The sequence below is a fragment of the Argiope bruennichi genome, chromosome 5 (genome assembly GCF_947563725.1).
Source record: "Argiope bruennichi chromosome 5, qqArgBrue1.1, whole genome shotgun sequence".
In the NCBI taxonomy this organism is placed as follows: Eukaryota; Metazoa; Arthropoda; class Arachnida; order Araneae; family Araneidae; genus Argiope; species Argiope bruennichi.
The window spans coordinates 129,572,508-129,599,236 of record NC_079155.1 but is presented as its reverse complement, the minus strand read 5'-3'; the positions used below and the strand labels follow the sequence as shown (position 1 = coordinate 129,599,236).

At 28.3% G+C, this 26,729-nt stretch overlaps 1 protein-coding gene across 3 annotated transcripts in view; it reads right to left on the bottom strand.

Annotated features, from left to right (window-relative positions):
* Positions 1-26,729, bottom strand: part of LOC129968597 (uncharacterized) — an 88,538-nt gene that overhangs the window by 4,232 nt on the left and 57,577 nt on the right. For all 3 annotated transcript variants that reach the window (XM_056082656.1, XM_056082655.1, XM_056082657.1), the window contains 13 exons: positions 23,108-24,997; positions 20,872-20,950; positions 20,653-20,752; positions 17,992-18,601; positions 16,967-17,012; positions 14,716-14,899; positions 8,108-8,326; positions 6,226-6,461; positions 4,733-4,888; positions 3,797-4,001; positions 2,853-2,945; positions 1,124-1,284; positions 825-1,007 (listed from right to left, as the gene is read on the bottom strand). In XM_056082656.1, coding sequence (XP_055938631.1) covers positions 825-1,007; positions 1,124-1,284; positions 2,853-2,945; positions 3,797-4,001; positions 4,733-4,888; positions 6,226-6,461; positions 8,108-8,326; positions 14,716-14,899; positions 16,967-17,012; positions 17,992-18,601; positions 20,653-20,752; positions 20,872-20,950; positions 23,108-24,737 — 3,902 coding nt within the window. In that variant the 5' untranslated portion in view covers positions 24,738-24,997. The remainder of the gene's footprint in view (positions 1-824; positions 1,008-1,123; positions 1,285-2,852; positions 2,946-3,796; positions 4,002-4,732; positions 4,889-6,225; positions 6,462-8,107; positions 8,327-14,715; positions 14,900-16,966; positions 17,013-17,991; positions 18,602-20,652; positions 20,753-20,871; positions 20,951-23,107; positions 24,998-26,729) is intronic.

Here is a 26,729-nt window from a genome sequence, read left to right as displayed (position 1 = left end):
TAAATATATATCAGGGAAAAAAATGTTTAAAGAATTATATTTTACATGGTTTTTGAAATTTTTGAAAAAAATTGTGAATTCTGTATCTTCAATTCCTATCAATCATATTTAGCCTGTTTAGTAAAATATTATTGACACCCTAATATTTTAAACAAAAGGATTCAACTTTGATGCAACCAAAATTGCCAATTTAAGAAGCTCTGAATATCATTCAATTGATATACTCCAATTTCTTTAGATGGCCATTCATTACTCTCAAATGATGAAATCCAGTTTTAAAATTTGGACAGTTTGAATCACAAAAAAAGTAAAATATTTATGCTTGTGATATTAGTATATCAAGGATATTTTACTAAAATGATTAATAGTAATGAAAAGTGGGGGTAAAAATAGCATACTTATAAAATGAAACTATCTATACTTTGTTATGTCATTTGGAGAGTAGACTCTCAGAATATCAAATTTCAAACAACAGCTTCAACAATGATAATATTTATTCATTAAATTCAAGTAAAGAAAAGCTTCATGCAAGAGGTGGAAATAAGATTATATAAAAATGAAACTTTACAATTTAATCTTAAAAATTTATAAATTAATTTATCTAATTGCCTTTTTTCCCCCACAGTCTTAGACACTAATTGATACATAATTGACAAATATGTCACAAAAAATGGTACATGCAACATAGAACTTGTTGATATATTTAAAAAAATATTACATTAAAAAATTTTTATCTTTCAAAATTAAAAAATACTGAAATGTGCCAAAAATGCTTAAAATCATCCATTCAATAATATTGCAAAGTATAATTATTATAAACTTACAGAAGAGTGCAATTCAATATCATATCAACAGCACTGCCTTGGTGATTATTAAATAAGGTGAGATAAAGCAAATATCTACAAGTATTTGGGACAACTACAGGTTGTTGAAGATCTTTTGCATTGACCACCATGGCCTGAACTTTTTCTCGTAAACAGTAATCCACAACCGTATAGCAATCGTCACTAAAAGAATAATAAGGAAAATTTGTTACATAGCATTAATTATAAAATTACTAAAGTTGTACACGATGTTCAATTCTATTAATATGAGAATTTTCTAATTTATTTATGATACTTACTTTTTCTTTTTAGTGATAATCAGGACATCGTTAAATAGGAAAAGGTAAATAGGAACACGTATACAACGATTTGAGCGACCAAATGTCTTTTTATCAAACTCTAATTTCGTTAATTCACCTTTTTTCAACAGCCACCTTGAAGCAGATATCAAAGGAATCACCTGAAAATCCCAAATATTATTATTTTAATTTTACAATCATAAAATTTACCATTTGCAACCCCAATTAATGCTTTATATAAAGCAAAAATTCATTAAAATAATAAATAAGACTAGATTAAAATTAAAAAAAAAAAGTGCTGTGTATTATTACTTAATTCTTTCCCTAATAATTTAAATTAGAAATTAAACATCAGCAGAAACCTTGCTCATTTTTTAAAAGTTAATTTTATTCCGCTTAATTCTTCCTTAAGTTTTATGCTCTATAGATCATGTTTTACTCTTCATTCTTGATTGAAATTTCAATACACTAAATATTAACTGATATTCAATTTTTTGCAATAAACACAGCCAAAATAAATTTTAACCAAAGAAACATGTACATTAATGGGAAATAATATGAAGAAGTTAAAATGATAAGATAAAAAAAAAAAGGATGAAATCCAATGCAGCCACTTTGTTTCACAAAATAATATATCAATGTATGAAAAATGTAGTACAGAAAATTTTTCAGAATATGGTAACTTTATTGTTGGCTCTTCTGATATGGATGATTTACAAAATTTAAGCAAATACTGACAAATTGATCCAAGGATAAAAAATTTAATAAAAAAAGTTTTAAAAAGTATGTGGAAACAGGATTAAAATCAATACATATTTCAATTTAAGGAGACTTGTTGCAAAACAAAGCCATAATGGTATTTGTTATTTTTATTGCAAAACATGGCCAAAATGGATACTTGTTATCTGTGTGTATGGGAAAAATGATGTTGCTCATTGAAATCGAGATGCATATTCTTGACAATCATTTATTTTTTTCACAATATAAAGCAACTCAATGATGAAATAACTCTTTATTAGCCTCATAAAAAGTCAGGTGTCATAATTATAGGATATGAAGATCTACAAAATTGGTGTGCTACAGATTATGAATAAACTAATATAAATTAAACATTTCATTAACAAGCAGAAGTTAACTGATATGTTTTTTTTTTTTCTTGAGATAAGCTTTGATTTCTTGTAGTTCATTAAATAACTATGGGCTTGATATTGCCCAAAGACTTCATAATATTCATGGAGAAATATATTAAACATAACAATTTTGCAGATCAGTTCATGAAACATCTTTAAATTTCAGATTTCTTCTTAATATTTTGATTTAATCATTTGTTTTAATTTTTAATAACAGACTTTCCTCCTGTATTTTTTTTTATTAACCAATGTATTATTGCAACTAAAAAAGGAATTTAAAAAACTCTATGATAAAAATGAGCAAATACTTCAAACTGTAAATTAAAAATTAAAAAATACATTAAAATTTAAAATTTTACAGCTAAAGAAAATATATTGTTTTAAAGAAAACTGCAGAATATCAAAAACTTATTTGCTTAATCAATAAAAGATCTATGAAAAAATAGTCATGCTTAATTTAGATTTAAATCATTATTCTATTTCAGTTATTCTTTTACCACAAATGCTTATGAGTTTAGAGAAGGTATTAACAATATTTTTTTACAATTTTTTAATGTCATTCATATATAAATATTAATATTAAGATAACTTTGTAATACTTTGCATTCCTTGAACTCTAACTGTTTCTGAAGTACAAACATTTCTTCTAGCCTTTCCATTTTTCTAGCACCTTCATTACATTCTATGAAAACCTATGAAGAAAGCAAATTCCTCATTTTAATCAGAGACAGTTTGCATACAATAGATGGAATGTTAGCAAAGAATAAATGCATAAATAATAATATGTAATTGTTACACTTAAAGAAATAATTCAGAATAAAACAGAATTATTTTAAAGAAAAAAAGTGAAAAAATTTAGAGCAAAATTTTTTATTTTATAGTTATGTGAGTCATGCTTTAATTCTTAAGACTATAGGAATTTTTCATTTTTTACACATATGTAGAAAAAGGCTCCAAAAATTTTATATTCCTTTTAAAAGTTTCATTACACAGAATATTAATGTATAAAACAAAATTCTATTTATGAACTTATTATATTTTGGATAATGATATCATATATTTTGATTATTTATTGGAAAAAATATATAGCTCTTTTTACTTATAGTTGTCTTTTACTATCAGTAAAATCTAAGCATTGAGAAAAGAAATATTAGATTAGGAAATCAAGCAATCAACAACATATTAACAATTAATATTTTACTGCTGGTTTACTGCTAATAGGAAAGTGCTATAAAAAATCTAATATGCGTTTATGTTATTAAATAAATATCATTGTCTAATAGCAAAAGGATTTTAAGAAACTGCTTATTTATTGTCTCTTAGCAGAAACATATTTGAATTAGACAGTTTACTTTTCAAACTACTACTATTACATCTTTGTAATTATTATTATAAAGGGCTTTATTTTTACTTATAATTATAAAGGGCTTTGTGATATCAGAATTATTTAATAAGAAGTTATGGTCCAGGACCGTAATCTATCAATGTGATTAGTTTTTGGAATGCAATCCTGCAGCAAAATCAAATATAAAGGTTTATTTACTTTGTGGACAGCTTCAAGTGCTCCTTTGCATATGCCATATGTTGGAGAATCGGGTACAAGCCATCTAAAAATATTATCTAAAAGTAATGGCAATCTAGATATATGCTGCATGGGTAAGAATAAAAAGGATTCTAAGCTCAGGCCTTGGCACACTGGATTGCTTTCAAGCTTTCTAAGGACTTCTAAAAAGCATAACCTAGTTTCTCTGCAATAAAAAAAACACAAAGAAAATTTAATTTAAAAAATACAACAGTGGCAGCATACTTACTGGCATTACAGAATTTCAGAGCCTCTACGTTTGCTATTTACACTCCACAATTCTAAATTAGTTGAACAAGCTTATTTTGTTTTCTATGAATCTTAATTCAAAGTAGTGTTAAATCTTATTGCCATATATTAGAATAAGTGAAACTGATATACACAATCACTAAGTGCTTATTGAAAAATAACATATAAATGGAATTATTATTTTGCATCCAAGACAGAACCCATCCTCAATCACAGCAGAAGTTCTAACTTTTAAAATCCTTTATTAATTTTTTTTCTCCACTAAAAATATTTTCTACGGTTAAATTTATTTACAATTTTATTTAAATATCACTATAACAAAATTAAAAAAAAAAAAAAAAAAAAAAACACATCTTCGAGTTGCTCAATTTCCCCCCCCCCCTCCTCTTCTTTTCCATATGAATTCAATAATTGAAATAAAAATAGTCTTTTTTTGTAAGAAAAATAACAGTATTAATTCAGATGACACTGAATTTTTCTTATTTAAGGGCATTAAATGCTGAAAATGTAATGTTTGGAACTCAATACAGCAAATTGCTTAATAGAAGTTAAAGACCATTTAAAAATATCTGTTGTACCACTGCTAAACTTGACAAGCTGCCACAATAAGTACATAAATTTCCGTAAAATATAGATTTTCATGCTTACTTCAATTCTTTCAGAGTCCTCTCTTGGTAAACTCGGTTTGAACAATACTTTACATACACGGAAAATGTAGGTTGTACTGCATGGTGATGAATTATGTCACATATATCTGGTATCAAGATTCCATCATTCCATCGTTGGGTTATTTCCTTCATTAATCTGAAATAATTTTGGAAAATCACAGTAAAAAATTTATTATATATAAATATATATAAGTAATGTTTATTCTATAATTCAGACCAAGGAAAAAACTTTGTAAAATATTGAAATAATCATGAAGAATACATGCTCTGGCAAAATATCATTTAAAAAGTCTATATAAGCAAAAATAAATAATAAATTATCATGCAGGCAAATAAAACTTATTATATATAATAACAAGAGAGTAAAATTACAACTTTAATAATTAAACAAGAGTAAAAATTATTTAGTAATAAAGTAGAGAAAAAGCTAAATATCTGCTACGAAATATTAATTACCAGGGTTGCCACTCAAAACTGGAAAAAAAATCTCTGAGCTTTTCTTATACGCATATTCAAGATAAGAGGAAATGCACGAACAGCACTCATGTACTAGTTATGCAATGTGATTTTAAGCGATGGGAAAAGCAAGGAAAGGAAACAATTTAACATTATTAGAAATAATAGCATATTAAAAGGATTTTGATATTTACATACAAAAAAAATTCTTTTTTTTTATTATATGGAATTTAGCAAGACAAATTTATATATTGTGGGGGGGGGGGGGTTAATCATGTGATTTTCTTTCACGTGAAAGTTGAAGAAGAAAGATTCTGTTTAATATCTGTATAGTTTTCAAAATGAATAAAAGAAGTGAAATTACATCACTAGGAAAGTTAGAAGATGAATAAACCAGACATCTACGTTTTTAATAAAGTTGAGATGTCATCAGACAGTACACCTTTAGAAAGAGCCATGTACAAAATGAGCAGAACATATGCAAGAAAATTAAATAATACAACTTTAATGCTTAACAATTTAATAGAATCATGGACATAAAGTTGTAACAAAACGATTTAACTAAAATTATATATAATCAATATTCTCAGTCAACCAACTAGTCGTTAAATGTGACTAGTTGCCAATAATTCAGAAAGCCATTATTCAAAACATTTCATGAAAATATAAATAACAATTTTCAATTAAGTTTTCTTTAGGTTTATCAATAATTGATAATAATAAAAGCATCAATATTTTTGCAGCTAAACTGAGTGTGCAAGGAAAAAGAGGACAAGGAATATATTAAGCTTGAGATACATAATTATATAAGTATATTTTTTATTTCAATAAAACACACTAGAAAGTTAAAGTTTACTATAAAAGAACAACTATAATTATTTTCTTTCACTAATGGAAAGGGGGAAAAAATAATTGAAATTTTTAAATAAAAGAACAAAAATATTAAAATAGAAATAATAATAAATTAAATTGCATAACTTAAAAAGTTGAAGGAAATTAAAATTAAAAGAATATTACCTCTTACTAACTTCCATAACACGTACAATGTCAGAGAAAAGAACATCATGTTCATGCTTGCTTAAGACACATGATGAGGATTCGAAATCAGAAAATTCAGGAGTTCTTATGAAATTTTCAAAAAGCACCTTAAGACTCCTGATAAAAGAAGCTTGAGATTGAATGAAGTCAAATATGGCTTCTTGTAGTTTTAATTCCTGGGCTGATATTCTTTCAAGAATACCACTTTCTTTAACCTAAGAGGCAAAAAAACAAAAATACTGTAAGGGCAAAACAAGAAAATTTGACATATTAAATGCAAACAACTTAATCAAATGGTGCAAAATATGTTAAAAACAAAAGCAGCAAAAAGTTAGGCAGAAAGAATATGTAAAATAATAAAAATAAATTGTATAATTCACTATTCTCCCTATACATGTATTTCAATACTTCATGTAGGATAATTTTTAGCTGAAAATTAAAAATAACAGAAACACAATGAAATACATGCATAAAAATGGGAAAGACAGAAAAACTGAAAGATTAATTTTGCAGCTGTTCTTTTCTAATTTTCTAATTTAAAAATTATTTTACTTTATATTACAAAATAAAGAATAAATAAATATAACAACACATATGATGTGAAAGGAGATGAAATACTCAAATTTTGAGAAATGTGCGTGTGTGTGGGGGGGGGGGATGTATGCTCAAAGAATTGTTTTTCTTTTATTTCAATACAAAATTTAAAATACATGAGGTACATAAAAATTATGACAGATTGAATACATAATATTGTGATGTCAATACTCGTTTTCCTGAAATACATGAAATAATTTTTCCTTCATTTTAGTTCTTCTTCTAATTCAGTTTCAGTTCAGACAGATTAAATCAAATTTCTAAGAGTTTCTCATTTACCATTAATATATAAATAACCATAAAAGCAGACTATATTTCTTTGCCCATTATTCAAATAATCATTGGTGGCTCAAATATTACTACTGAAACACACCCTGCATTTATTTCAAACTTATTTATTCTTTTTTCAATGTTTGTCAGCTTTTACAAAAAATAAAAGAATTTGGTAATCATCAAACAACCATGAGAGAGAATATTCAACAGCTGCAAGCTGTTCCAAGATCTTTTAGTACAGAATATTATTTTATGAATAAAGTAAAAATTATGTATTCAGAGGCGCGTGAAAGACATTTCTCCCAAGTTTCAAACAAAATTTTCTTCAGCATTTCATCAATGTATTTTTCAAAGCAACCTTGGTTTTTTTTTAATCTCTTTTTTTCATTTTAAAACCATCTTTAAATTGTTTTTGCCTAAATATTTTAAAATTTCACACAAACCATTTAATTTCTTCCATTAAAAAATAAATAAATAATCTAGATAAATTTTACCTAAAAAAAATCAAAATATATTATAGATTTGAAATCCAAATTGAGGATCGAGTACAGAAAATTAAGCAGCCAAAGATATCTTATAAGCACTCGCCTAAAAATTAATTTCTTTTAACATTAATAGAACAAAATACTAATGAATGATCTCATTTAATTCAATTAACACACAGAAAAGCTTTCTATCATGTACCCAAGTTGAAAATAGAACAAAAGTTAAAGACAACATTTTTTTATTATTATTTTTTTCATTGTATGTAATAAAATCCTTGAGAAATATTTTGCTCATCATTCAAGGATCATTTTAACTTATAAAATAATTATAGGCATGCCATTAAATTTCCAAATGTTATACAGAAAAACATCAATTACAAAAATTGTGCTTATTTAAAACTTTAGAGAAATTTGAAAATTTTGCAATCAAATTTTAGACCTCACCTAAAATTGAATTTTCCACTACTATTTAGAATAGAATATATTCACAAATTAAAATAATAAAATACCTCAGGAAGTTCACACCACAGCATTTTCATGTCCTGTGCATCAGGACTAAGTTGCTCAACCACAGAAAACTGAGGCATGACAGGTTTAGATCCAGAGTCAGTGGTAGAACAATTTTCATTGGTCCCAGACCACATGACAGGCGATAAGCTCTTTGGACTTCGACAAAAGGAAACTCTTTCTTTAATGTTTCTTTCATAGAATTGGTAAAGTGGCACATTCTAAAAATTTGCAAAGAAAATGTTGGAAAAAATTGAATATATATCAATATGCATGATTGCAAAACTCATATCAAAAATCCTAAACTTAACTACAGACCACTTTCCCACATAATTTCAAATTCAAAACAATTTTATGATACACATAGATGCATTTTTCTTTTATATACATTTAAACACATCATTAATATAAATCATGATAACATCCATAATACATCATATAAACACCTATTTTGACACAATTTCATTACCTAAGCAAAAATGTATATTAAAAATTATTCATTTAAATTAAACTATTTTACTATATTATTTCTCAAATTTCTATTTTTCATCTAAAAATATTTAAAAATAATAAATTTTAGTAACATTTCAGGTCAGAAATAAGATACACTAGAATTCAGACATCTGTAATGAACATGTAATATCAAAAGATACTTAAAATATTAGCTGCAGTGATTTTATAACACAACAGAAGCTATATAAACGAACTTGCAAAGAAATACCAAAAAGAGTAAGAATGCAAAACATCACACTAAGAATGACTAAACATCAGATAAACAAAAGACTAAGAATGCTAAACATTAAATTCAACAACAACAAAAAGCTGCTAGGTTTATTTTTGAACGGGAAAGGGATTTTAGTTTTGTAAATTCCTGCATTTATTTTATTCTACTTTTTTTTTTTTTTTTTTTTTTTTTTTTGATAATTCATAAATTTAGCAAGATGAACAATACAGGAAACAGATTTTCAAACAATTGAAATATTAGAGTCCACAATATACTTATTAAAAGGTATCAGAAATAAAATATAAAACTAAAAGAAATATTCTAGTTTAGGCGAAAGGAAATAACTTCTAAGAGGTAAAGAATTTTGTACGTCCAATTACTTATAAAATTATATAGAAATTCTATACCAATACCATTGTGAGATTTCTGAAGCTGCAGATCATTATTATTTTTCTTTGGTTAGAGAAAGCAAAAAAATATTTCACAATCTGAACAGCAATTGAACAATTATTTCTGAAGGAAAAAATAGCACAATTCTCATAATTATTTTCTGAATGACATTTAAATATTTAAAAATATAATCTAAGTACCAGTCCCCAATTCTCAACAACTGGACTATATTCAACTATTATTCAGCACTTTGTTTGCATAATGAACCAATCAGAATCATTTGTTTACTATGCATACATTAAAATAGTATTTTTATTTGTAGACGATGTACTGCTCAGAGACAGTTGATGTTTAGTCTTCCCATTCTGAGTACAGAATTACATAGTGCTGAAAAAAAAAATTGGTACATGTTACTATTAACACTCTTCATATCGTGATCAGACAACTGGTCACAGGCAGCAGCTAACATTTATTTTAAAATAAAAGAGAAATAAGATGACTGTACATAAATGGGGTGATATATAATTACTGTTTCGAGTGTCGAATTTTTAATAGGTTCAGAAGTTGTATCTTCGCATTCAAATCAATGGAAAAATAATGAAATAAATAAATCTTGAATCTTCAGTTCTTGCAGGGAAGTCTACTATTCAAAAATGGCACACACACACACCAAAATTTAACTTTACATTAAACCTATAAAAGATTAGAGTATTGATTTTTTAATAGCATCTAAATTCTTCATTTTAGTTGTCAGATAATATACAAAATAAGACTTTTAAAAAATTGAGTTTATAGAATTTTACAAATAAACATGCTGCGATAATTTAAATAACAAAAGACCATATTTCTGGATAGTTTGCAGAATGGTTTTATACATTCAATATTTTGATAAAAGTATATTATTTTATTATAATTTCTCAATTTTTTATAAAATTACCCATAATACATCACAATGTCATAATGAACAATTCAAGTTCCATCTACACTCATTCTAACTGTCCAAACAATTAAGACTTTAAATTATGCTTATTTATTAAAAAGATGTTGAAAAAATTCAATTTTTTTAAATTATCAAATTGTAACATTGTGACCTAATGGAACAGGACTCTTCAAAAACCAACTCTTGTATCCAAGTATTACTTCTTCTACATTAACATAATCAACATGTTCCTAGGAGATAGAAGTCAATTACAAGATGAAATTATCTCTTTATGCTCCAATTTATTAATATCTCCTTAATGTCAAAACAGGCAGAAACATTTTGGGTGTGTTTATAGGACCTGTTTTAGAAGTAAACAATTTGTTAGATAGATATGAAAATGCTAGTCATTAGAAATGGTAAAAAGGTTCAAGATTATATATATATATATATATATATATTCAGATCTGGAATACAATGTCCTGCCTAGATAGTTCTAACAAACCTTCAGAAGATACTAATTTCTTTATTAAGATCAGTTTTATTTACTTAGACTTCCTTTACATCAGCCACTTTGATATCCATATGGATAATTCCCACCAATTCAGAATGATGCTGGATCCCTTGAATCATTGCCATGGTAATCACATAATTCTCTGGATATAAAATTCAAAACAATGTTAAAAAAGTTCGAGCAAGCACCACCCTATAAATAAATCACTGCAATGGGCAGTGAATGTTAATCTCTAGGTTGTGGATAATAACATTTCTTGGCACTGCATTTGTTGCTGTACTATCTTAATAAAGTCTTAAAATTTAAAAAAGTTTATTAATGTCAACAGTCAAGTACAAAAAATGTCCATTATTTACTACACTACACTACTTAACAACAGGTTAAAAGCATAGTGGAGCTAATATATTACCTATTAGAAATCGTGCTACCTCAAATCACACTAAGTAATTTCTTTCCTCATTTTTGGAGCATTTCAGTTTTCAATTTTTCTCTTAAGGATAGTACAACTAAATCTCGCATGATGAGCACTTTACATAACAAGCAAAAATTTTTTTTTTAAAAAACAATTTTCTCAACTAGCGATGTTTTGTAAAATAAACAACAAGGAGACATCACGATGTCACATGCTGGATCGAGTCTTTTCACAGGTATCTGTGTTGAGTGCTTGCTTGAAGAAAACCCTCATACATGCATGAAAGAAGATGGATATTGTTGTTGAGTGCAACTTCGGAAGATTTGAGCAACAACCTGTGGAACATTAATTAACCAAATTGTGACTCCAAACAAGTTAATGAGGCCAGAGGTGAATAGAAATGACATCTGTGAGCTGATGGAAGAATATAGCTAGAACTATCAATGAGTTTATGAAAGCTGCACTCTGTGCCACAGCAAAAAGCTGCAGAGGAGATTTGGTAAAGACAGGATGAAAGTACAGCCTTAGCAGGACAATAACCTTCTAGAGAAATAAGGGAGATGCCGAAAACATAGGAAATTGTCGCATCACATGTTGAAAAGCGTCATTCTGATAGGTAGTAGCTATGCATATTACAAATTAATTTAACGATAAAAGTGTGTCTCAATTTTTGCCAAATTTTGAAGTATAGATAAAGACAAATGACTTTAGATAGTTTTCTTGTAAATAATAATAACAATAATAAACCATTCATTATTTTTAATAAATTACATTATTATAAATCTGTCTGATTTTTTTTTATTAGAATGCATTATTTAATTTTTCATTGATTGATTATGGAGAAAATTATTTTACTTAACGAGTTTCACATTAAGAGTAAGATTTTGAAACAAATTATGATCATTTAAAGCAAGGTTCTACTGCATTATCTTTTCATAATCAAAGTATATTCTCTTAGTTATTATGAGCCGGCTGAAATCTTGCTACATAGTATATCATTTAATTAAGTTCTATGTATGTTTGTATAGCGATAAAATCCTGATTTTTTTATGCAAGTTCTTAAATCTTATCCCAAATATGATAATTCAAAATGCAATGCATGGATTTTAAATGTAATATTTCAAACAACTAAAATGAAGTACTTAACACTATTATAAACCAAAAACCATAATCTGTATAATTTTATCATAAAAATAAATTTGGAAGCTTTATGTCTTTTTTTCCCCCTTTTTCTTCAGATTTTATTTAGATTTTCTTTGAACTGAAGATTCAAAGTATAATGTTTAATATTTCCTCACACAATCCCAAAGCTGCAAAGAAACAATTTTTGAGTCTTGATAAAATTTGAATTGAAAATCTTTTTTTTTTTTTTTTTTTTCCATTTTATTGTAGTGTAAATGAGTCTTTCTTCTATAAAAATTCTTGTTTTGTGAAAATAAAAAACCCTATATCTAAACCACAATCAATTATTTCAGTACTATGCATTAAAACGTACTCATTATTGTGAGCAAGATAAAAGGAAATAATAAAAATGAATGAAACAAGAGATGGTTAATAATGAGAATTAAAAAAAAAAAAGTAAATATGTATACATATATATAATAAAAATGACAATACTACTCTATAGCAATGTAAAATAATAATTAAAAAATGAAAATATGTAACTATAATATGAAATCATATGCAGATAATGTGATCCATATACATTATAATACATGAATATATTTTTTAATTTGAGAAAAAATAAAATACTTTTAACAATAAATATAATATTAAAATAACTACTACTTTCCATGAATATAACAATTAAGAATAAAATTTAAATACATTTATTATTTTGAATTTTTAAATATTATTCTGGGAATTTAATTCCCTCCTCCAGCCACAAACTTATCAGATTAGATGGTGTAACCACTTTGATGAGCTGTTATCCTGCAATCTAATTTTAATAAATTAACAACGAAAATGTAGCATAAAATATCATGCACACTGGAAAAGTGCTTCAGTGAATATATATATATATTATTTGTACTACTACATTTTGGATGTGAAATAAAATTAGAAGCTCTGTTTTCATGTAATGCAATCTTCTCTATCCATAATGATCACAATGAATTCCAAATATCCACACACTGAATTCAAAACTAATCCTTAAAATTGAATTAAAACAAATAATGATTAACTAACAGGAAAAAATGAAACGAAAAAATAATTTTAAAAAGGAAGAAAGAATACACTAGCAATAACCATCAGTTTGGTGTGTTGGAGGGGCATATAGAATAATAAAAACTGCAGACCTCAGATCATTGATCTTTGCTATTTATTCATGCTCAGATTTATTTTCACACTCAAAAATTAACCAATTTAAACAAAATCAAAATAAACAAGTTGTCTCGGTTGTTAGATACCAAAACAGAAGTAGGGATCTAGCATCTGATAATGATGCAGAATAAAAGGGTGTGGATATTTTTAACTCGGCCTAACATTACAGAAGAGCAGTAGACAATTGTATACACTGATATCTTATATGGAAAGGGAGGGAGGGGATTATTCTAAGAAGAGCAAAACAGTTCACATTTAAGAGTTTAGTAGTGTTATCATTTAAATGTCAAAATTATTTTTTTAATTTCTAATTGTTAAATCTTTAGTAATAATAGTTTGTTTAATCTTTAAGAATAATAGAGGCAAAAAATATGTTGTCTTCAAAATCTAATAAAATGATATGGGATATAGCCAGCATTTACAGAATAATTTGTATTGTTAGATAATTTTCTTTAACTCAGTCAGGTAGAATATGCATCAAATGCCTCTCATTCAAGCTTTGCAAAATTTAACAAATAATTTTGTAACACTTTTTTTTTTTTTTTTTTTTCATGAATCTATCAACCACATTTTATGCATTTATAAGTTCAATGTATTTATATTTGTAACAAAGAAATGTAATTCTCCAACAAAGAACAGCTTTTTAATTCCTTTTTTATTTGATATAACAACATAATTAATAATAAAAAAGTACAATAATAGTACATGAAAAACCAATAACACTGAAAATTTTGTTATTAAATGTTATTACTTTATTCTGTTTTGTTATTAATTCTGCAATTAATAAATTAATTTTTTTTTCATTATAGAAAAGACATAATTTCTGGAATATAGACAGATTTTTCATGAGATTGGAAATTTTTTTAGACTATTCTGAAGAACATAGCATGTGAACAATCATTTGTTAAGTCTGTGACATTTTTTTCCATTTCCATAACGTACGAAAAATTATAGTTATGATGAAAACTTTCAAGGTAAAGTGACTAAGGACTGTTAGAAAAACAAAATATTCCAACTAGTAAAATGTATTCTAATAGTGAAATCTATGTTTATTCCATAAACTATTATAAAATGTTCCAAATTGTGCAGAAAATTATACCATATATAATAAATTTTACAAAATGCAATTTAAAATCCTATTGATTATATTGTGCCAAGGTTACTGAAATCCAGAGGTAATGATTCCCCCTTTAATATTATTATTTAAATGATTAAAAATACCAGATTATAAGAGAACTGAGATTGGTGCAGTGCCAGATCACTAAGAGTCTACTACACATTCAAAAAAAGTTTTAGAATAGTAACTTTAATAGAAAAGAAAACCTTTACCTCTTCCTTTACAGCTTCAAACATAATATAACTATGATCACTGTTTCCAGAAGGTGATCGTTTATGAACTTTTTCAACCACCACATCTACAGCAGGCTCTATTGGCACACAATTTTTACTTCTAACAGCATCATTTGTTGTTATTTGGTCTGATCTGAGGTAGGCAGATGAGGCAATTGATTCTCTGGAAAAAATTAAATTATTCTTTTAGCGAGAAATTTAAGTAATTAAATATACTTGATAATTATAACAATTACACAATATTTAATTTCATTTTTAGTAAACTACCTTTTTATTTTCTCATGTACATAGTATAGAAAAAGTATAGTAATCCTCAAAATATTCTAACTTCAAAAATTGACGAATCTCCATGTTTTAGAGCTTTCTGAATTCTACAAACTCCTTTTTGGAAAATATCCGCCTGTCTGTAACAAAGATAACTGAAAAATGCTTCGAGCTAGACGGATGAAATTTGATATACGGTCTTGAGTTATGTGAGTAAAATCTGTTTAAAGGAAATCTGCCTGCCCGTCCGAATGTTCAAATATAAGTTAACACGATAACTACAAAAAGAATAGAGCTATATAAATAAGATTTGATACACAGATTTAAAACCTCTAGTATATCTGCCAAAGTTTGAGATAAAACCAACAATGGGTTGACTGTCTTTCAGTCTGTACTTTCAGAAATATGTTAATGTGATAATTTAAAAATGCAATTGCTTTGTACATCAAAATAATTATGGGATTTCATAACTACAAGAAGAGTTTTTTGTCAAATTTTCTTTTTCAATCGACTGACAAAAACACGGCAAAAGTTGAAATTACATTTTCGGATGCTATTAACCGCCTGCCAAGTCACCAAAAAACTTGCTAAAGATGACACTATAGAATAAGTAAAAATGCTAAATTCACACCAAACTATTGTATACCAAAGTCATGCAAGGTGTTCTCTGGCTCAAGTTTATTAGACTATATGAGAAAGTTTCTTTTGGGGGAGGGGCATTCCTGCTGTTTTTTATATCGTATTGAAATCAGTAGGTAATCAAAATATTCAGGGATTCACTTGGAAGAGTATTAACCGATATCAACACAGGTTTGGTTTGCGGCAGTAATGATCTGCTACTTTGATAAGACATAGTGATAAATGGTGTGTTATGATTAATCAGAAAGAGATTATGAAAAATACTTTTAATGAACTTAATGATGAATAATAGAAATATCCTGATATTATCACAGCAATTTACTTATCACATTATAGTAATATTAAGATTACAGGACAGAATCACTAAAAACATAATCCTGTGTGGATAAATATTTAATACATATAGTCCAAGGGCTTTTAGATGCAAAATATACATTATAGAGCTCACTAAAAAAGACAATCTATCTCTCTAAAAATGTGCAATTCTTCCTGATTTAATTATATTTATATAAGGATTTAAATGAATATCAAACAACTATATAAAAGTTAGGTTATTTACCAAAATTGTGATTAATTCCGTTCTTAAAGCAATATTATTAAAAATACATATGAATACATAATTGTTATTTTTCTGAGTACTTTCATTCAACAATGTGCTTATCAAAATAATTCTTGAATGCATGTAGAGTAAAATAATTCAGATGGTCAACTTATTTTCAATTTTAAAATTCTTATTTTACTAAAATGCAGGAGGAATATGCAAGATACTAGAAGATCAGAAAGAATAGCAGGGACTGTTCCAATATAAAACAAAAATGTTACTGCTAGTAAACATGTTCATATTATACAGAATTCTTAGAATAATACTTTTTATTTTGTAAAATATTTCTTAAATACTTTTTTTAGGCGATAAAATTTTATATGAAAAATCACATTAAGGAATAATATCTGCATTTCCTTTAGGACACAAAATATCTAAAAATATAGCTGAAAAATAAAAATATCTAATTACCAAAAATGAATAATAAATGTATATTTTTTTAAACGTATTTCTGTAAAAATGCGCTATTTACACTATATGTAATCTTTTTGAAACTTAAGGGAAAAAATATGCACATTTGAGAAAAGTCTACTTGTGCATACATATAATAAAGAGAATGAATTATATTTTAAAGCACTGAAATATCATTCAATAAAATAATTTAGCAATAAATGCAACAAATCCTTCGCAAAATCTGTCATAACACAATCAGCCAATTAATGTTGATTTTGTACAGCCAGATCAAGTTGAATGAATATTCATATAGAAAATGATAAAAACACGTACCTTGAACACACAGATGGTGGACCATCTGGACTAAGGAGATTATTACCTGCAAACAAAATTTTAACTTAGTTATAAAACTTAAAGGTTTTTAAATCTTTTTAAAATCATACAAACAAATTATGGATTTGATATATTAATGCAGCCTTTATGGTGATTTAAGTCAGGAAAAAGGAAATTCCATTTTAGGAAGCAGAACTTATATTATGAGAATAATGAAAAATAGAAATGGTGTTAAATTAACCTCTCAAATTATCCTTGAAGAATCTATTTGAAAGAAAAGGATTATGCAGCTAATATGCTTTAATGCTACTATATTATCATTTAACTAAGATCAAGGATCTCAATATTTCGTTAATTATTAGAAAAAGATTGTATTTATTTTTTTTCATTTTCTAAAAAATAAAATAATAGTGATAATTTAGAAAACTTTAATTTGTTTTTTAAATTTCTAATATCCAGGACAATTAATTACTAAAATATAAGAATAAATGCACCAAAAGTCAATAGCAATTATATGGCATCATTAAATTTAATTCTTTGGCCCAATAAAAATGGTAATATTAAATCAACAACAGCCTCATTCAAAATATATTTTTTATATCAAAGACATGTTTTGCACTTTTAATAACCATTTCAAATAAACTGAGTAAATACAATAACAGCAAACAAAGTGATATGCAGTTGGATGTGCCATATGAAAAGAAACAATAGAAAAGATATAATATATGATGCAAAATTTCCTGCACAGTGTAAAATATTAAGATAAATAAGTAATTCTTTAGCGATTGATTAATTATAATTACAAAAGGAGTTTTAGAGCAACACATTCCTTTACATATGGTGCAACTTTTTCAGAAATAAAATAATTGCAATAAATATTTTAGACTTCTTTTAGACAAAAATTTTCAGTTCAACTCTTTATTTCACTTTTTTTCCACTTTTTATTTCAACAACATACTTCATTTAAAACTCCAACTGAAATTGAGGACAGACAAAGTTGCACTGTAGAAAATGAAAATAATTACCTTCTGCATCTCCATCTTTATTTCTGAATCTTTCTAAAAGATCTGAAGAGCTCATTGCACCCTTTGTGCAAGAAATAGTTATGTTAGGCGTAACTACAGTAGGTATAGACTGGCTTCGTTTATTCTTGCAAGGAGTCTTTGGAGAAGTCATTTGGGAGCGAGAAGTTTGTTTCTGTAGGCGTGTTTTGTGAGTTTTTGTTGATTCATATTCATGACTCGAAACTAACCAAGGTACAAAGAAGTTAGACATTCGCCGTTTCTTTGTTGGGACAGCTTTTTTGCCCAGAACAGACTTCATAAAGGTTTTTTTAGCTGTTTCTTGAGTTTCTGAATTCACTGTAAATCTGTACTGATTTAAGTTTAAAGATTTTTGTTCAGAATTATCTTTGTTGGTTGATTCATCAAATGTAGGGGATGCACTTTCAGTAGACCATTCTCCACTGTCCATATCATTTTCTGGGTTTTGGTCACTTTTTATGGAACCAGCAATAGAGTCATTTGGAGAGTTTTGTTCTTTTATAGTGTTTTCATCAGACAGGCCATCTATGTCAGCTATGCTTTCATAAAGGTGTTCTGTTGATGCTGCTCTAGATATATCAAGCTGTGCGTACTGAAAATAAAACAGATGAACAAAAATTATGAATAGAATTATTTTTAAAGAAAATAATTATACATTAAATAAAATTATACATTTAATATATCCAAAAAAAATGCACTCACTATAGAAAATATTTTATTTTTTATTGATAAATAATATTTTTAAATACAGGCAGATATATATTCAAAATGGTCTTCCAAGTTTCAAAAACAGGACTATACAGAACTCGAGTAACAAAAACTAAAATCAGATTTTAGTTAGAATTCAGCTAAACTTTTAAAAAATTTATTTCAACATTCTTCAACGAGCTATAATCTATACTTATAATAAAGCTCAATGTGTGTGTGTGTGTGTGTTGGCGCTCTACAGGCCAGACCGTTTGACATACAGCTACCAAATTTGGTACATGTATACCTTGGAGGTTGGGAATGTGCACCTGGGGTTTCTTTTTTCAAATTTTTAATTAGAATTTTAATTATTAATTAAAAACTAACTTTCCCGCCAAAAAAATCTTCCATTTTCCCCACCGCCAACTTTTCCGCCAAAAAAATCTTCCATTATCCCCAGCGCCAAACGAGAAAGGCTTCAGTTTTTTTTTCTCCCAACAGTAATGAGGCTAGGGTTAAAATTTTTCGGCGGATTATTTCAATCGGTTCTGTTTATTTTCTTAATGTTTGATGCATTTAAAATTAAACATTGTTAATGAATCAATCTTTCAGATTCATTCTGAAGTACTTTTGAATTAAAATAAAACAGAATAAAGGAAATTAAAAATTTCTAATCCGCATAGCGTTACCCCAACTGGCGTAGAAAAAATCACGTATTTGCGTTACGTAACCGGCGAAGAAAATTCACGCATGCGCATTCTGTTCTGACTGTTGCCATGACAACGTTATCAATGGATGATTTAAATTATTTTTGGGTTAGTTGCATGCTTTTGTAAGTAAATTGTATTTATGTTAGTTATATATTTTTTGTATATGCTTATAGTTTTAAGTACATCGTTTTTTAAGTAGTTTTTTTAAAACCTGTTTTCTACCGTTTATTTTAAACGATTCGTTTTATTTTCTTAGTGTTTGATGCATTTAAATTTAAACATTGTTAATTAATCGATCTGCTCATAATGAATCTAAGAAAATTTTGTTGACCAACTCTTGAGATATTACATAAATTTAAAAAGATATTCTTTAGTGCCCATAAAATTTAAACGCTGAGTGACTCTATTTTCAGTAATCAGATTATAAAAAAATGCTTTATTTCAGTAAAAAATATTATTATATTAATTGAAGATAAATTCTTTCCACTTTAATTTAAAGCATAAATTCTACGGGTGCTAACAGAAAATGAGAGAGATACATATTACGTTATGACTGAAGGCCTTTATAATATTATGAATGAATTATATGATAATCAAAATTTGAAGTTTTAAAATATTTTGATGAAGAAGCTATTAAAGTAGAAATTGCATAAAATATTTAATTATTAAAATTTTAACGAACATTAAGATTGGCGAACCCGCTGGTCGCCAAAGGCGGCTAGTTATTGTAATAAAATCATCATCATAATTTTTTATAAAAAATAAAGAATACACAATTCAGTCTGATCATTAAAAAATTCCTCAGTTTGTTGAAAAATGCTAAAATATATCTGATAATTCTTATTATAATTTTTTAATAGACATTCAGTGCAAAATAATTACAAAACAAAGAATGCTTTTACAAGGTATTAAAAATTTGATTATGCATGAAGTTTTTTTTAAACAAGTAAATGAATCTGAACACTGAAGGTTCCAATTAAAAGAAAAAAGTTTTGATAATGAAAGTGGTATTATTAGAAAATGTTTATAGTAGGCACATTAGTGTAATGCACAGGAGAAAAAAAATATCTGAAATAGTGTAGACAAACAAACAAATAAAAAAATTAAACCAGAAGCATTAAACACCTTTGAACAAAAAATTCTAGGAGTTTAATAAATGGAGCACATTTCAAGGAATCTAATACTTGACAGTACATTTTATGATGAAAAAATAAACTTATGAAATATTAAAATAGTAAGTACTTACTTTTACCACAAGGCGATCAATTTCATCTGATGCATTCTGGATGATACTTGGTGGGCATGAATTATCATAAATGCCTTGGGAAGTTGCAGTACCATTACTTCTAAAATTTATTTTAAAATGTTGAATCACAAACACAAATAATTTGATAAGCACTTGGTGAATTTAGCATGCAATAAGAAATGCAGTTAATTTACAATAAAATTAATAGAAATAAAGTACCTTCGACCTGTGATTAAAGATTTTTCATCTTCAGAGTCGGTTATATCTACCCAGCCTTCATCACTGTCACATGAATCTCCTGTTAAATAAATAAATAATAATCACAAAAAGTTCTAAACTTCTTAAAAGCGTATTAACGTATTTTGATTTTCATCAGTATTTATTGTAAGCAAAAAAGAATATATAGGTGGGAAAAAAAATGTTTTTATTGAAATTTCATAAAATCAAGTCATTTGCTTTAATATCAAGTAATAGAACAATTCAAAAGCAAAAATAATTAATAGTCTATTAACAACAATGAAATAATTTAAAATAAAAATTCAATAAATGGACAGTTTAATTCTCCCATTCAGATTCTCACTAGAATCTGAATGGGATATATATGATGCCTTCAGTTACTATCAAATAAGTATTTATTCTTTTTAATATATAAAACAGAAAATGGGTCGAATGATTGAAAATCATTTTGGGCAATAACTCAATTTCTTGATAACTTTAAAAGATACCCTAGTATTAATCATTAAATGTATACTTTTTAGGGATTTTATTATAAGAGTGGAGTTTTTACTAGCTCTTAGTTGAAGCATAAGAGTTGCACTGTTGGCGGCAGATAGTCGAGAGCATATAAACTTGATTATCCACTTATGTTACTTTAGTCAAATTTTTTATTAGGAAGTTTCAATTTAGGATATTAACTAAGAATATTTTCTCAGGACCATTGTAGGATTTAATTAAGTATATACAATTTTCAGCATAAAATTTTTAAATGTTTGAATCAAATTTAAAATAACATTACTCATGGATAATGAATTTTAAACCATACCCTCATAACTTTACATTGATAGTTAAGATGAGGAATAATGGGTAGTCAATTTGCCGACAATTGATTTTGTTATGAACTGAATAGTAGAATTAAAACACAACAAAGAGAAATTAAAATTTTAAAAAGTTATTTGGTAATGCTCTCCCCAAAACTTTTTCGTATATTCTCTAATAAATGTGTTATCCCAAAGAACGTCTTCCATGGCACTGGCGTACAATAATTAAGAAATATGCATTTTTTGGCGTGAATTTAGCATTTTTTACTAAATCTGACATTTGAATCTTGGAGAAATTTTTAGCTATTAATCAGAGAGATTTTTTTTTTTGGAGGGGGGGCTATTTTTGCCATTAATAGTATCCAAAAATCGATTTTTTCTCCCCCAATCAATTGAAACCAAACCTTGACACAGAACTAAAATGGTAGTCAAAAAATCGCATACCAAATTTGATATATTTAAAGTTATTGCATTTTGGAGTTATCGTGTTTCAATACTTCGGAAATAAGAGACCGACATACATTCAAAAAGTCAAATCAAACAACCTTCAAAGGGAGCTTAACATTTGATAAGTGTCTATACTACATATGTTAAATCTGCGTACCGCAATTTTATCCATCTACATCTCTTCGTTTTGTAGTTTTCGTGTTACCTTATACTCGATCAGTCGGACAGATTTTCTCAGAATAGATTTTGTTCTTCAAAATTTAAAGGAAATTTATAAATTTAGTGTAAAGACCATGTACCGAATTTAGTTCATAAACTTATAAAGTGTTACTCTAGCCCTAGCCGCAGAAGCCGGAGTGATGATTTAACTAAATCTCCACAAGTGGGCGACGCACAAATAACTCCCATCATAAGCAGTACATGCGATAACCCTTCATAGGTGGTGTTTAGAGAACAACAGAAAAGAGAGAATTAGCCATGCAGCTTCACATTCTCTTACTTGACCACTAACATAGTTAAAATATGTAAACATTTGTTTAGTGTAATTATATTCTGGGTGGACTTCGTCTAAGTCCCGGTCAGAAGACGAATTAATATTTCAGTCGCCATCTTTTCCCAAATGTATTCGACATACATGCGCTAGAGCGTTTGACTTTCAGATTAATTTGCATCAGGTCTCCATACATGAAGAAACAATGGTAGAATCTAGTTTCAAATTTGGAAACATCGCGGCCCAACCTGTGAAGTTTGAGAACTTAACTTCGTGATACTTGAGTTTTTTTGACCAACAATCTAAGGTCGCTATACTTAATGCAAGACAGAAATGAGAATGAGTAGATTCACATTTTGTACCAAAACTAATGCGGCGATTGATGTCAAGCACAAACAGAAAATACAACTATCAATTATTTTAAATGAAATAATTATTTTGACAATAAGCTGAAATAAGATCTAAAATGGAATTGCAGTACCTGATATATGTCTGGAAGTATTTTTCCGCTCCCGAGTAGATGACTGGCATTCGGATAGATTCGTGTAATATTCGTCTTGGGGTTTCTTGGGTTTAGTGCAGTTGCTGGAACACTTTTCCATATCACAGTTAACGATACAAAGCCTGCCATTTTGTTCACAGACTGGCCTTCTCCTGGACTGTCTCCAGCTTTCCCGATTCGGCGAATTCAAGCAACATACATTATAATAAAGACTGTCTTCGCTCTCTGCATCTTCAGAAGGCAGCTGAGAGTTCTCCGAGCACGTGAAAATGGAATGCTGACACGCAAAGCAGATGCACGGCGGATGATGGTGTGGAGCAAGCTCATTGCACTTGATCTGCATGAAAGAGGAATCATCGGTTCGCAGACGAAGGACACTGGAAGGAATAGCTTTGCACGCAGCACAATTGGAAGACTGTCCTTTGTGAATGCGGTTGACTGCATCGTGCAGCCTGTTCAACCTGTCGTAAGGGTCAAATTCCGCTTGCAATATGTTTACAGTAGAAGTAAGGGTCTGATAAATGCTCTGATTTCTGTCTTCACCATCGCTCATAACAACACCGCTATCATCTTTGTAAGTGGTTTCCTTTTTCTTAACAGGGTACGCAACAGAAGAAGGGTCATCCTTTTCATGGAAATGTCTAGATTTGCGTAAACTACTTCTACGGGAGTTACGACGCAGGAGGAAAGATCTCCGACTTGAGGTGCTGTCATCCCTCCGCAGTGCAGTTTTGGCGGTTTTGTTCTTTTTCAACTCAATAGAAGACATGCCTTCATATATCTGGATGGCTTTTTGTACATTATTCTTACTACTTGCAGATGAGTCGCGACCTATGAATGATGACGATGGGCGATTGGAAGAGCTCAATCGAGAATGGACAAAGCTATTCTGAACCGCTGGGGAGATCCCTCGCCGTGGTATGGGTGGTGCCTCCTCATTTAAGAGACGAAAGAATTTATTTGCATTTTCGTCCACCGCTGGCCTGCAGCCGGACGATACGCAATCCTCTTCAGAAGCCGACGAATTCGTGCACACACCGGATTCAGATGACGAATTCTGTGCCGAGTATTTCTTACTAAAACCATTTTTTTCGTCCCGAGTAGTCCGTGGGAATAAACATCGCTCCGATTTAAGTGAAAATGAAGATAATGAAGTTGATAAAGAGGTTGCTTCAGAACTTGGAGAGCAAACGCTTTCAGTAGATTGGAATTCCTTATGAGATATCTTCGGAGAATTTTCGTAAACAGCAACAGAGAAAGGCTTGTGATCTTTTATATCGCCTTCAGAGTTGCGACGATTTTGGGTCGCGTCCAGTTGACTTCTCAAGAATGTCTCTGATTTATCTGAAAACTTAGAATTAATCTTAAGTAATTGATCGATGACAAATGCGTTGCCATTTTTTAGAAGACTAACTGAACTTGGCGCACTTCCACCAACAACTTTGGAATTATTCTGTAGTTTGGAGGACGAGGACTCTTGGCAAGCGTTTTCAAACTGTTGCCTTATTTTGAGCAGTTTAGGATTGTCCCTGATGCTGCCAACTTTTCTTCGCTGGAAATAATCGGGGCGTTTCTTCGAGTCCACTGGGGACAAAGCGCAAGTTGGCATTTTCAAATACAAAGCGAATCGCAAAAGAATACAAAAATGTAACTATCTCTTCTCCGGCCAAAATCGTTTATTTCTTTTTCTATCTTTTTTCATCGTTTATTTCTTTTGGCCATGGGATGCACTGAAAGCTTTTTGGCTTTACGAGGCTGAAATACGCAGAAGGATCACAAAAGTGACCTAAAGGAATTTAAATCTTCATATGACTATAAATGAAGTTGCAGATATTTGTAAGGACGGAGCAGTGAACTAAATGCGCAAACCTGAAAGAAAAAGAAAATTTCTGTCATAAATAACTTTACTCAACTATCTATTAAAGCTAATATTTATATTAATAACAGAAATTAAATAAATTTTTAATATCATAATATATTGCAAGAGTATTAAATATAATAACTTAATAAAACTGAGATAAAATGTTGAACAGGAATTCTACAGGTATTTGTATTAAAATACTTGCTTACAATAAATAGCAACAAATTAAAACAAAAACTGTTTATCTAATTGCGAATACTTAAATAAAACAAAAATAAGAAAAACCATTCTATAATTTCAAGAACGAATTTATCAAACTACTAGTAGCCTTTAGCGACTAGCTGGTTAGCCAAGAGTAGTTTTCAGTTAAATATTTATGAACTTTGCCTTCTTAATAGCTTCTTCAGCAAAATATTTTTAAGCTTTAAATTTCGATAGTCACATAAACTCATATTATTATAGATGCCTTACAAAATTTTGTTCATTGCACTATTTATATATCTTTAATTTGCTGTCAGCTGCCATAAGATTAAAATTTAAAATGGAAGAAATAAAACTTCAATACGTATTAAAACTTTTTTTGCTGAAACGAAACATTATATATTAAATATGACAACAGAAAATCGAATCCTTCAGCATTACAATTTTATGTGCACCACAGAATACTTTTTTAATAATTTATGTAATATTTTGAAAAATTCATCATACCAGTCAGTTTTATGTGATTGAATTTTATGAAATAAAATAAAATATTAATTATCGCATTTTAAAAGATTTAAATACGGTAAATAATATTTTTTTCAATCAATAAATGAACGAAGTCCAAATTTTATACAGCCCAATAAATCATATTCAGTAAAATTATCTTGACAATCTGAAGTTTCAATCTTCTGCGATCAAGCTTGGTCGTGTTATAAATATATTTGAATATTGAATATCATAATTTTAGGACAATCAACCATTTCGTTATTTTAGAAATCAATTTCGGGAAAGTCCAATGGCTAATTGGTCTATTTTTTTCACGCCGGTCGATGGCGAAATCAAAAACCGCGTGTTTTTATAAAATAGATGCATTTAAATTTTCAACATTCATTCAGTTTTAATTGCAAAAGAGTGGAACTTCTTTTATTTAAAATGTTAGTGTCTCAAGAATACTTATTAAACATGACTCAAAGGACAGAGGATCTGTATAAAAATTATCGTAATTCTGTATTGCAATTCACCAGAATATTGATTGATTCAAATTGCATAAAAATATGATTATATCATTTAAACCGTTTTTATTAGATATATACGGAAATTAATAATTTTTTAGAAATTAGCTGTTGAGTCCTGATTAGAGGGCATAGCCTATATATATATAACCTTAAATAAAACTGAATTATTGAATTAATAATATAGACATCACAGAAACCTTTTGCTTGCATTTATTTTTTATAGAAAATATTTTTTTTATATTTTTTTCCATTTCATACAAAACGTGTTGAACATTATATGTCCTAGGTTTAGTTTGCAGTAAAGGTGGGTTTACATTCGGCCAGTTATTAGACGGTCAGTAGGCAGCACATGCGTAAAAAGACTGAAAAATGCTGTTCAGTACATGGCAAGTACTTGTCCCGACAGGACAACATGTCACTGTATTGCAACTTCCTTTGTTTTTTCCCCTTACAGCGCATGCGTTTGCAGAATATGGTGTGTGTGTGTGTGTGTGTGTGTGTGTGTGTGTGTGTGTGTGTGTGT